Source organism: Sorex araneus, chromosome 4, assembly GCF_027595985.1.
Source record: "Sorex araneus isolate mSorAra2 chromosome 4, mSorAra2.pri, whole genome shotgun sequence".
NCBI classification, from domain to species: Eukaryota; Metazoa; Chordata; class Mammalia; order Eulipotyphla; family Soricidae; genus Sorex; species Sorex araneus.
The window spans coordinates 107,796,250-107,808,709 of NC_073305.1; the positions used below are offsets into that span (position 1 = coordinate 107,796,250).

Consider the following 12,460-nt stretch of genomic DNA (forward strand, 5'->3'; position numbering starts at 1 on the left):
TCCTGCATGTGTGTGTGAGAAGGGAAGAGGGAAGCAGTGGCACCAATTTTGGGTCATACCCAGTGGTACTTAGGGCTTACTCCTGGGTGTGCTAAAGGATCAACTCTGGGAGTGCTGGGGATTTAACCCAGGTTAGCCACAAGGCAAGGGTCAGAAGGGTTGGCAGAATGCAAGGCACCACAACTGGGTCAGCCATAAACAAAGCAAGTGCCTTATCCACTATACTATTTCCTCAGCCCTGAAACTTCCTTTTACTGAGGATTTTTAAGAAGCAGCTTTGGTAGTATAGCAGGCAGAGAAATAGAGGCTCTGAAAATGTGTATTGGAGAAAACACTGTCTGGAGTCTAAACCCTGAATGACCATTGAGACAGGGGACCCATTGAGATGCAGCCCAGAACTTGGCTGGACGCCCCTGAGAGGAGAGGTTCCACAGCTGAAACTAAGAACAAGCTGATAATATCAAAGAAGACCATCAATGGTCTCCTAGTAAACTCCTTGCAACAGACTTAGGAGGCAGTTTGGAAAAACTGTCTATAAAATTGGGAGAAGGAAAGGAAGGCATGTTCTCATTCTGGGGATGCAGCCTATATCTCACAGGAGATGTGCACTCTCCTTTTATTTCAGGGTTCATTCTCCACCCTGGAGACCGCCCTACATCTCAATCTGAGGGGAATACTTCCAGATTTTATTTATTTACTGACTTTTTGGATCACACCTGGCAATCCTCAGGTGTTATTCCTGGCTCTGCACTCAGGAATTACTCCTGGCGGTGGGTGGTCATGGGACCATATGGGATGCTGGGAATGGAACCGAAGTCGGCTGCTTGCAACATCAGCACCCTATCAGCTGTACTATTGCTCTGGCCCCACTTGCAGCTTTTAATACTCTGGAGAAGCTCATGTTCTCTCTTCAACATGTTTCTCTCTCTCTCTCCTCTGACACATCTCCTAAGTAAATTTCTTTCAATAAAACTATCTTCACCATGTTAGCTCCTGAAATTTTTTTCTGCTAGGAAAAATGATGTTTCTGGAAAACCCAACCAGAGGTTAGCACTTACTTTCTGTGGGCTGAATGCTCCAGCTAGTGTCCATAGCTCTCTGTATTATTCAGTCAGCAGAAAAACTTGGGTGATGGGAGGCAGCTCTCCATGGGTGTAGAATAAAGGGACTTCAGGCAGCAGGAAGTGAGTGTTGGTTTATAAGTGCTCACAGTAGACTTTGCCAATTCTAACCCACTAGGCTAATGGAGGTGGGTCAGGCAGAGAACATGAAGAACCCTTTGGAGGTTATCTCCCTTGACCCCCAAGTCTCTTCCAACAGAAGGATGAATAAAGGGCCCATTGTTGGACATTCTAAGTTTAAGATGCCTGTGAGATGTCTGAGTGGACATACTAAATTGGCAGTGTATATATATATTTGGAATTTAGAGAAGAAAGCTTGGTGGGAGATGTCATACTCAGGACTAGAGAGATAGCACAGCAGGTAGAGTGTTTGCTTTGCACAGTATGACTTGGGTTCGATTTCCTGTACTCCATATAGTTCCTGTACCCCTGTCAGGAGTGATCCCTGAGCACAGAGCCAGGAGTAAGGCCTGAACACCACCAGTGTGGCTCCAAAACCCCTTGCTCAAAACAACATCAAAAGATTTACTCACATTATAATTCATTTAAAAAAAATTCAGAGATGTTTTAAGATGTAAGTTTGAGGTCAGCAAAGAAGTTAGTGTACAGAAAGAAGTGTTAAAATGAAGTAATTTGGTGGTGATTTCCAAGAAAATGCCATTTTTGAGATCAGGCCCCAAAGATACTACAGGAACTGGTGGAATCCGAAATTCCTTCCAAATAAAGTGTTTGGTGAAACAGTGATTAGCCAACTACATTACAGCAAATCATCTTGCTTTGCGGAAAGAAAACTTCCGTTATCGGGCACGAAAAAATGTAGAGCAAGAATTTTCATGCCCACAGGGCGACTGGCCAAGGCTGAGAATATAAAGGATCTCAGGGCAGCTTTGGCGGTCAAAAGTGACATCTGAACTTCCTGCCTTACACATTGAAAACAAACCAACACAAATCCCCTCGGATCTGTCCTAGCAGGGGGCACCCAGCATAACGCTGGCACAAGAAAAACATCTCTGCATTTCGCAGAGAAGAGAAAGGTTGTCTGGAACTGTCCCTTAGCAGCTGGGCCCCCGCCGCAAACGACCTTCATCAAGAGGCTGTCCCTTCCAAGGCCCCAGAGCGCAGAACCAGGGCGCACTCCAGCAAGAGGGTGGGGCCGGGGGCGTGGGTGTCGGGCGAATGAGCCCAGTGCAAAACCCGAACAAAGGGGACGACAGGGGCTGAAGACATAGGACGGCGGGGAAGGCGCTTGCCTCGCACCTGGCTGAACAAGGTTCGATTCCCGGCAACACATATGGTTCGCCCAGCCTGCCAGGAGTAAGTCCTAGCACAGCGGGGTGTGGTGGGGAACGTAAAAAAAAGGGAGGTCTGGAAGACAAAAGCAGGTCATCTAGGAAGAGTCAGGCAAAGCTCCAGGAGGATGCAGAAGCACCACGACCGCGCGGGCACGATCCTTTCCCGTTCCATCGCAGAGGCAGCTCAGGAGGCTGAGGATGACGGAGGGTGGCGGCGGACGGGTAGGGAGGCCCAAGAGTCCACTCACGCGGCTTCTTTCAGGAGCCAAGTCCCCGTCCCTCCTCCCATCCGGGAGCTCAGTCCGGGCGCGGCTTCCTCCCAGCAAACACTCCGCCCAATTAGAGCGAAAGATGCAACCAAGCCCGCCCTCTGGGCAGCCGGGAACGCCCACCGAGCTCCAGCACCACCGCCTGCCGGGAGCCGGGGGCCCCCGACCTCAGGGGCAGGGGCGGGGCCCAGGCACTCCGCCCAATCACGGCCGGCGTTCCCACGTGACCCGCAGTGGCCAACCGGAGGCCACGGCAGGAGCAGCGGGGAGATTCAAACGTGTGGAAGGATTTCTGCTTTGTTCTTGGGCCCGGTTTCCCCGGCGGTGAGTGCTGCCCCGCAGGACTTACGGGCGATCCCGTGGTGGTCGCGGGGGGAGGCTTCTTGCGCCCCGCGGGTAGACGGGTGGTGCGGGAGAGAGACGAGAAATGCCCTAGAACCGGTCGGGGACGAGTCGCCAACGGGGCGCGTTGGAGGGGGGAGGGGAGGAGCCGCTGGGAGAGCCGGGGCTTAGGGTGGTGATCGTCTCACCAAGGTCAGGTTCTCGTCCCCCACTGGCCGCGCTATACCGTGCCCGCTGTCGCCTTTCCACCCCGCTTTCTCGCTCTTGTTCATTTCTTTTCCCATCACTGCGGAAATGGCCGCCTAGGTCTATGCCCAGGCACTCTGTTTACCCGGAACTGTCTGAGAACCTGTAGGGTGGGAGGGACGGGCTGCAACCCCGAGCTACAACCCCGAGCTGCAAACCCAAGCTGCAACCCTGAGCTACAACCCCGAAATGCAACCCCAAGCAGCAACCCCGAGCTGCAACCCCGAGCTGCCACCCCGAGCTGCAACCCTGAGCTACAACCCCGAAATGCAACCCCAAGCTGCAAACCCGAGCTGCAAACCCGGTGCGGAAGAGCGAGTGCTCGAAAGGACGATTAAGGGCTTAGGGCAGGTCAGGTCGCGTTCCCGGGTAGTTAGCTGGAACTCCGCTTGTCCCAGTGTTTGGCTGGGAAAACTCTTTTAACAGACGTGGTCATGTCAAAACAGGCCAACGAAGGAAACTGTCATCAGCGAAAGGATCTTTTTAAGGCCGCATGGCACCAACGATCCACGCAAATGTCCCTGAGCCACCAATCAACCCTAACATCTCAGCATTTTATTTGAAATTTAAACACTGTCATTTACAAAGTGGTTCACGGCTCAGTTGTTTCAGCATTCAGTGTTCCAGCCACCAATCCCACCACCAGTGTGACCCCCTCCACCAGTGCCCGGAATTTCACACACCACCTTTCCGCCAGACTGCCCCCCTTTAGGAGGCACAAACAACTTTATTTTCTATTGCTTATAACAACAAAATGGCATAAATTGGGCGGGCAAGTGGGGAGGTCAGGCGTTGCTGTCTTTTGCTGTGACTTGGGGAGGTTCTGTTCCTGTGCGTGGTTCTGTTAGAAACGTTACTATGAAGCCACTGCTGTTTTTATAGACAAATGTTACTGCGATACTGTCAGACTGATGCGCTCGTGCAATTTAGGCTTTATTCTTCTGGGGTCCAAAGACTAGTTGCAGGGCTGAGAGAGGGCTCAATCTGTGTGGAGACCCCGGGCTTGATTCTGGTGGAGATGGGCGAGAGTAAAAGGCTAGTGACAACATTTTCTTCTTTAATGCTAGTAAAAAAATCGACATTAACTACTCATTTATTTTTCTCTCCTTAGAGATGGAAGCTGAGGAGTTAAGTAGCAGAGAACTAACAATTGATTCTATAATGAACAAAGTAAGAGATATTAAAAACAAATTTAAAAATGAAGACCTTACTGATGAGCTAAGCTTGAATAAAGTCTCCGCTGATACCACAGGTCAGAGTGAATCCTTCCTTTTCAGGGGGTTGCAATGGGATAGAATGGAGTCAGGGTTCACTCCTGAAGATGACTTAGTCACCTTGGATCAGTGCTAGGGTTCTCCAGGACCACATTCAGCAGTTGGGGGAAGGGGGTTTGGGGATTGACCTTGGGTTCCCAGGACCCAGCAGGTATGAGGCTGCACCCTAACTCCTGAGCTATGTGTTTATAATGTTTTCAAATGCGTTTTCATGATGCAATTTTTGTAATACTTAATATACCGTATTGAGTGCAACCATTTTATATTGACTATATGTCTTAATCTGTTTGTGTGGAGATATCCCCATGGTTTCCTGCTTTTGTTTCCCTCCACCCCCCTTTGTTTTGTTTTGGGGCCATATCTGGTACTTAGGGCTTATTTCTGACTCTGCACTCAGAAATCACTCCTAGGCTCGGTGGACCATATGCGATACCAGTCATCGAACCTGGGTCGACATCATGCAAAGCAAGTGCCTTACTGCTCTGGCCTGGTGTTCTGCTGTTTTTGAGAACAGTATTTAGGGCCGGAGCCATCGTACATTGGAGAGGGGTGCTGAGGATGTAGTTCAGTGGCCAAGCACCTGACTTGCATGTATGGGACTTGAGTTCAATCCCCTGAATCAACCCTGAGATGGGTTGATTCATATAATAATAAAATATAAAAACTTTTAATATTATTTAATAATTTAATATTATTATAAAAACTTATAATAATAAAATAAGTTTCTACATTTTTAATGCCTAAGTCATGGTGAGGTGTTTTCAAGGAAAGTTGATACAGTAATGGCTTGGATTTTCTTTGGAAATTTATGTTGCTCAATGAAGTTGTACTGCTGCCCAGAAAGACAGCAGCTGCATAATGGTTTTTAATTATTTTATAAACATCCCCCTCTATTTTCTTTCCTTCGAAATCTGTAGTTTTTGGAATAGAATATGCCATTATAAAAGATGTGTAAGAAATAATTTGTTTATATTTTTATGCTTTCTTAAGAAAGTATCTTAAAGAATATGTATGTTCATGCTGGGGCCATAAATGATGAAGTGAAAAAATGAAATTTGACCTTTGTATTATGTCTTCTTTTGTATATATTGTTTCCTAATTCAGATAATTCGGGAACCGTCAACCAAATTATGATGATGGCAAACAACCCAGAGGACTGGTTGAATTTGCTACTTAAGCTGGAGAAAAACAGTGACCTCCGAAATGATGCCCTTTTAAATAAATTGATTGGTCGTTACAGTCAAGCAATTGAAGCACTGCCTCCAGATAAATATGGTCAAAATGAGAGTTTTGCTCAAATACAAGTGAGATTTGCTGAATTAAAAGCGTAAGTACATTATGTAAATACGTGAATTTTATTATGAAAAGGTAAATTCAAAGCATATTAGAGGCTGGAGTGAAAGTGTAGCAGGTAAAGTGCTTGTCTTGCATGTAGCCGACCTGAGCTCTATCCCAGGCACCCCATATCGCTCCACAAGCCCACCAAGAGTGAGCGTTGAGCTCTGCTGGCTGTGTCCCCCAAAACTAAATTTGTCAGAGTTACTTTCAAGAAAACTGTTTATTTTATTTTATTTATTTTCTGCTTTTTGGGTCACACCCGGCAATGCACAGGGGTTACTCCTGGCTCTGCACTCAGGAATTACTCCTGGCGGTGCTCAGGGGACCATTTGGGATGCTGGGAATCGAACCCGGGTTGACCGCGTGCAAGGCAAATGCCCTACCCGCTGTGCTATTGCTCCAGCCCCAAACTGTATATTTTAACTAAATGTTTTTGTTTATAATTAACCTGTAAGTAATGTAAAGTCTCTTTTTATAGTTTAATGCATATGCTAGACTGAACTTTAAAGGGGAAAAAAAAAAACCCACACCTGGGGCTGAGTTTGACTCAAAATTTAAGTTTAACTCTTAAATTTTTATTACAGTATTCAAGAGCCTGATGATGCACGTGACTACTTTCAGATGGCCAGAGCAAACTGCAAGAAATTTTCTTTTGTTCATATATCTTTTGCACAATTTGAGCTATCACAAGGTAATCTAAAAATATCAATTTCAAATATTAAATAAGTTATTTTCTGTGCGGCCAAAAAGATAAAGCAGCAGGTAGGACACTTGCTTGCATGTAGCTGACCTGGGTTAGATCCCTGGCATATCATATGATCCCCCAAGTACTACCAGGAGTAACTTCTGTGCATGTTCGGGTGTGACGCCCCCAAAACAAAACGGAACAAAAAGGCCCCTATATTTTCTGTTGTAGCTTGTATTCTACTATTAAATCAGTTGCATAAAGTGAAATTTGAGGCAAAAGAAATGAAAGTTGACAGGATATTGGGGAGTAGTTAACCACCTACATGTAAATGCAAAGAATTTTATATAAACTCTTACACTTAACCAGGAATAATTGAGAAATAATGCATTAACATTGTGTTTATGCTAATCTGAGGAAATATTTAAAGGAAAGTGGCTTTTCTTCTGCAGGATAAAGGATCTAAGATTATTTTGTTTGTTTGAGGGCTACATCTGCAATGCTTAGGGATTACTCTTGGCTCTGCACCCAGGAATTACTCCTGGCAGTGCTTGGAAGACCATATGGAATGTTGGAAATTATGCTGTCTCGCTGGTCAGGGCATTAGATGTTTAAACTAGACCTAGATATGTTTTTCTTTAGTTTTTGGGCTATACCCAATAATACTGAGGGGTTACTCCTGACTCTGTACTCAGGAATTGTTCCCGACAAGCTCCTTACCCACTGTGCTGTTGCTCTAGCCCCATAGTTAGCCTTTTCTTCCTCTGACCTCATAGTATTAAAAATATACATCAGGCTAATAATTGCAGCATTAATTTGGGGTTCTTTTTATAATTTTAAAAAGTATACTCCTGGGGCCTGAGAGGTAGTACAATGGGTAGGGTGCTTGCCTTACATATGGCAGACCTAGGTTCAATCCCCCATGTCATATGGTCCCCTGAACCTTCCAGGAAAGATCCCTGAGTGCAGAGCCAGGAGTACACTCCAAGTACTGCCATATATGGTATGTGGCCTCAAAACAAAAAAAAAAATCCAAAAATGCATACTCCTATAAAAGCTTATATATATGTGTGTATACATATACATACACACATCTGTACATGTTAGGTATATATGTACTTAAACACAATTGCACACATGTACACACAGACATGTATGCATATATACATTACATATTATATATGTATGTTTTGTACATATACACACATATATACCTATGTATGTATACACACACAAAGATAAACATTTGTTCAGTGTCACAACTGATTGTGCCAAGAGCTTTCTCCTGTCTCCTTATTCAGGGATTATTCCTGCCAGGGCTTGGGGGACCATATGGGGTGCTGGGATGGAACCTGGTTTTGCTGTGTGCAAGGCAAGCACCATACCCAGTATACTATGTCCTCTGTCCTTATCATTATCTGTCTCTCCCCTCCCTCCCTCCTTCTGTCATTGCAGTTAGCTTTGGTATTCCCTGGGGGTGCACATCAGTTTGTAGAGCTTGCACATTTCGCTGCTCTTCTCACCCAGATTTGCACTCCTTTAGTTGAGGTGTTTTCACATGTGCTCACCTGATCTCTCTCGATTGAGGCACAGTTATGGTCACGGTGACCAGGGCTGGTAATGCCTGACCATCATGCACACATATCCTAGTTGTGCAGGACTCCTTTATGTGGTGCTTACACAGGCCTGCGGTGGTGTGGCCAGACCATGCTTTGTGGGAGGACTACCACTGAACTTAAGCACAAGAGCTTCCAGGATAATAATACCCAGCTGCAGGTGTGCAAGGCAGGTGTGCTGAGCCCCACCCTCATAAACTACACTTGCAACTCTTTATGGGTCAGAGAACTTGAAGGAAAAAAAAGAAATTGTTTGGAATGAAATTTCTTTGGGGCTGGAGCAATAATGCGGTGGCTATGGCACTTACCTTGTTATGGATGACCCAGTTTCAATCTATGGTACTCCATTTGTTGGCCTGAGACATACCAGGAGTGATTTCTAGGGTAGAACCAGGAAGTAAGCCCTGAGTACAGTTGGGTATGCACCCCCTCAAAAAAAAAATTAAATCAAAATTTCTTTTTGATATATTATCAATAATTGCTTGATTTATAGACCTGTTTGTCCAAAATTGCATAAGATTTTGGGGGACAAAAAGAGTCACAAGCACAAGAGTTTAAGAGGTTCTGTTCTAATCTTTAAACCAGAAGGTTATATTTTTAGTTGCTTAGTTCTTCATGGGGCTGGAGTGATAGCACAGCGGGTAGGGCGTTGGCCTTGCTCGCGGCTCCCGGGTTCGATTCCTCTGCCCCTCTCGGAGAACCTGGCAAGCTACCGAGAGTATCTCACCTGCACGCCAGAGCTTGGCAAGCTACCCGTGGCATATTCGATATGCCAAAAACAGTAACAACAAGTCTCACAATGGAGATGTTACTGGTGTCCTCTCGAGCAAATCGATGAACAAAGGGATGACAGTGACAGTGACAGTTCTTCATGGTCTAGAGTTACTTGCACAGAACTGAGGCTGTCTGTCCCTGAACACTTTAACTTGCGTGTTCCTTAATATTTTCTTTTTCTTTCCTGGGGCCTTTGAATTCACCCAGTCTGACCTCTGTCCAGGAGTCACTGTTTTCCTTATGCCTCACTCTGTTTACATTTACCACCAGATGTACTGTGAGTGTACATTTGCTGTAGGAATTTGGCTCTTCCAGATTTCTGCTAAAATGGTGTTCAAATTAGAATATTCCTCAGAATTGACTATGGTTGGAGAAAAGATTTGCACAAACTTGAGAGATTTTAGAGACATGAATATTTTATTTTTTCAGATGATATTTGAATCCTAGTCACTGGAACTGTGTACTATGAGGAGACTTAAAAAACATCATACATTTCCTGCCTAAGAAAATTGCTTCTTCCTTAGAGGAAGTTTGGCCAGACCTTCAGGAACCTCTATTTCTCCTTTGTTCTACATAAAAATATTTTTAAGTATTGTGACCTAGTGACAGTGACTGTACATTTTTAGAATACAGAAATACTGAAAGTCTCAAGTTATGTAACTGTAAAAAATTAGTGTCATTGATATCACTACAATGTAGTGGTAATCTCAAAGTTAAATTGTGATTGTTTGAACAAAGTTGTTGAATAGGCTCTTATAAAGTGTGTAATATTCCTGATATTCTGTGTGCAGTTTGTTTTGTGTTTTTGTAGTAGTAGATAATCAGTTTATCAGATTGTAAGAAGGTTCTGTGACTGTTATTTTCCCTGATCACTAGTTTTTTTCCAAAACTGACTTTTTTCTTTAAAATTTTTTAAATTATAGTTTAGTTAATATGGCCACAATAGTCTTTTAGTTTTTGCAGTACAGTTACTGTACATTACTACCAACGTACCCGTGACCCTCTACTCTTTTAAAAAGACTTCCTTATTTTGCTATCCCGAATTTCTCTTTACACAGTGTATAGATAATGGCCTTTATATTTGTAACTTTATCCTATCTGCTACATTTTTTTTTTTTTGCTTTTTTTTGGGTCACACCTGGTGATGCACAGGGGTCACTCCTGGCTCATGCACTCAGGAATCACCCCTGGCAGTGCTCAGGGGATCATATGGGATGCTGGGATTTGAACCCCTGTCAGCTGCGTGCAAGGCAAACGCCCAACCCGCTGTACTAGGCTATGCTAGCACTCCAGCCCAATTTTTGTTCTGTGAAATATGAAGGGAGAAAAAGCGATTGACTTTTTAAAAAATCTTTATATAAAAAAATACTACTGCTCAGAATAAATCTGATTTTAACACTATCAAGTATATTTATAATCCTAAAATTTGTAAAATTTTGACGCCAGAGCTGTAGTACAGCAGAGAGGGTGCTTACCTTACATGCAGGAGACCCTAGTTTGATCCAAAGCATCCCATCGAGACTGCCAGGAGTAATTCTTGAGTGCAGAGCCACAAGTAACTCCTGAGCATCGTTGGGTATGACCATCCCCTTCACCCATAAAAGTAATTTACAGAAATAAAAAAATTACTCATTCGTTTATGAAATAAAATACATATGCATGGGTCTTGGACTGAATGTTTTGCCTAAGCTTTTGGGCGGGGAGGTTGGAAAGGGTGGCATGGCTCTGCACTCAGGAACTACTCCTGGTAGGATTGGGGGGTGAGGGCATATTGGATGCAAGGCAAGTGTCCTACCCAGTGTGCTATCACTCCAGTCCCCCCTCAACCTTTTAAACTCTAAGTGCCAAAGAATAATATTTGAGGAATGAAAATTGCTGCATTAAATTTGTTTTTGGATTTTTTTGTTGTCAGGTAATTTTAAAAAAAGTAAACAACTTCTTCAAAAAGCTGTAGAATATGGAGCAGTACCACTAGAAATGTTGGAAATTGCTATTCGTAATTTAAACCTTCAAAAGAAGCAATTACTTTCAGAGGAGGAAAAGAAGAGTTTTTCAGGTAACTGCTAATGTATGTTAATAGTTCTCTAGTAGATTGCCCTGAATTGTCATTTATGTAGAATGATTAAATCTGAATTTAAGTTTCAATAAAAAATATTCTGATATATTCTATACTACTCTATTGGAATTTCCCCCTAATCAGTTTCTCAGTAATGAATTCAGAATAACTAAGCAAGAGAAAGAATTTGCTTTTAAAAATAGGAAATGTGGGGCTGGAGCAATAGCACAGAGGGTCGGGCATTTGCCTTGCACGTGGCTGGCCCGGGTTCGATTCCCAGCATCCCATATGGTCCCCCGAGCACCGCCAGGGGTAATTCCTGAGTGCAGAGCCAGGAGTAACCCCTGAGCATCTCTGAGTGTGACCCAAAAAGCAAAAACAAACAAACAAACAAAGATAGGAAATGTACCCCCCCTTTTTTTTTTTTGCTTTTTTTTGTGTCACACCTGGCGATACTCAGGGGTTACTTCTGGCTCTGCACTCAGGAATCACTCCTGGCGGTGCTCGGGAGACCATATGGGTTGCTGGGAATCCAACCCGGGTTGGTCATGTGCAAGGCAAATGCCCTACCCGCTGTGCTACTGCTCCAGCCCCCAAAATAGGAAATGTACCTTAACAGTTAGATAGTTAACACAGAAATTTGTAGTTAGAGGATTATCTTTATAACAGCCACCATACTCTACTTGGGGGGAAATACTTACCATGAATTGATACATTGCAAGTTAATTACAGTTTAAAATTTTTTGCAGCATCTACATTAATTGCTCAGGAATCCTTGCCCAATTCACTTGGACATTTACAAAACAAGAATATCAGTTGTGACTCCAGGGGACAGACTACTAAAACCAAGTTTTTATATGGGTAAGGAAATAATTAATTTATCTTCTCCTCCTTATAAGAGTTTTTGTGTTGTAGTGTTAATGTTTAGCAATGGAAATCTGTGTAAAGTTATTCTTTTTAAATTGGTATTTCTTTCTGTTTAAGAGAGAACGTGCCACCTCATGATGCAGAGATATGTTATCAAAATCCTATGAAAAAATCAAACAAAATTAAAAGGGTAAGTTTTGTAAACCTACTTTGAGTAAAGTAGTAGTGGCTCATGAGGTCTATGGTTATTTCCTAGTTGTTCATTAAATCTTTCAAAATATTTTTAGTCACACCTCTTTGGAAGAGTCCCAGTTAACCTTCTTAGTAGCCCAGATTGTCAGGAGAAGACAGATGGTCCTGCTGTACCAAATTTTACAAAAAGGTATGTTTGCATTTTATATTGTTTCAGTGCTTGAATGATTGCAAAATGATTTTTGAGTCTTTTATTGCACAATGGTATTTATGGATGTTTTATTTGGTATTGAAGTTTCCTACATCTCAGTCCAGAGAGCAAATGCAAAGGACTGGGAGCACATACCTTGCATGTATGAGGCTCCAGGTTTGATGGGAGCCACTGCTT

General features: G+C 43.6%; 1 protein-coding gene across 1 annotated transcript in view; it reads left to right on the forward strand.

Annotated features, from left to right (window-relative positions):
* Nucleotides 1-2,983: 2,983 nt before the first annotated feature.
* The window catches only part of TTK (TTK protein kinase), a 44,532-nt gene continuing 35,055 nt past the window's right edge, over nt 2,984-12,460 (forward strand). Inside the window, exons 1-8 of the mRNA XM_004610117.2 lie at nt 2,984-3,006; nt 4,382-4,522; nt 5,649-5,871; nt 6,467-6,573; nt 10,870-11,013; nt 11,763-11,874; nt 11,998-12,070; nt 12,168-12,262. Of these exons, the coding sequence (XP_004610174.2) occupies nt 4,384-4,522; nt 5,649-5,871; nt 6,467-6,573; nt 10,870-11,013; nt 11,763-11,874; nt 11,998-12,070; nt 12,168-12,262 (893 nt within the window). The 5' untranslated portion in view covers nt 2,984-3,006; nt 4,382-4,383. The remainder of the gene's footprint in view (nt 3,007-4,381; nt 4,523-5,648; nt 5,872-6,466; nt 6,574-10,869; nt 11,014-11,762; nt 11,875-11,997; nt 12,071-12,167; nt 12,263-12,460) is intronic.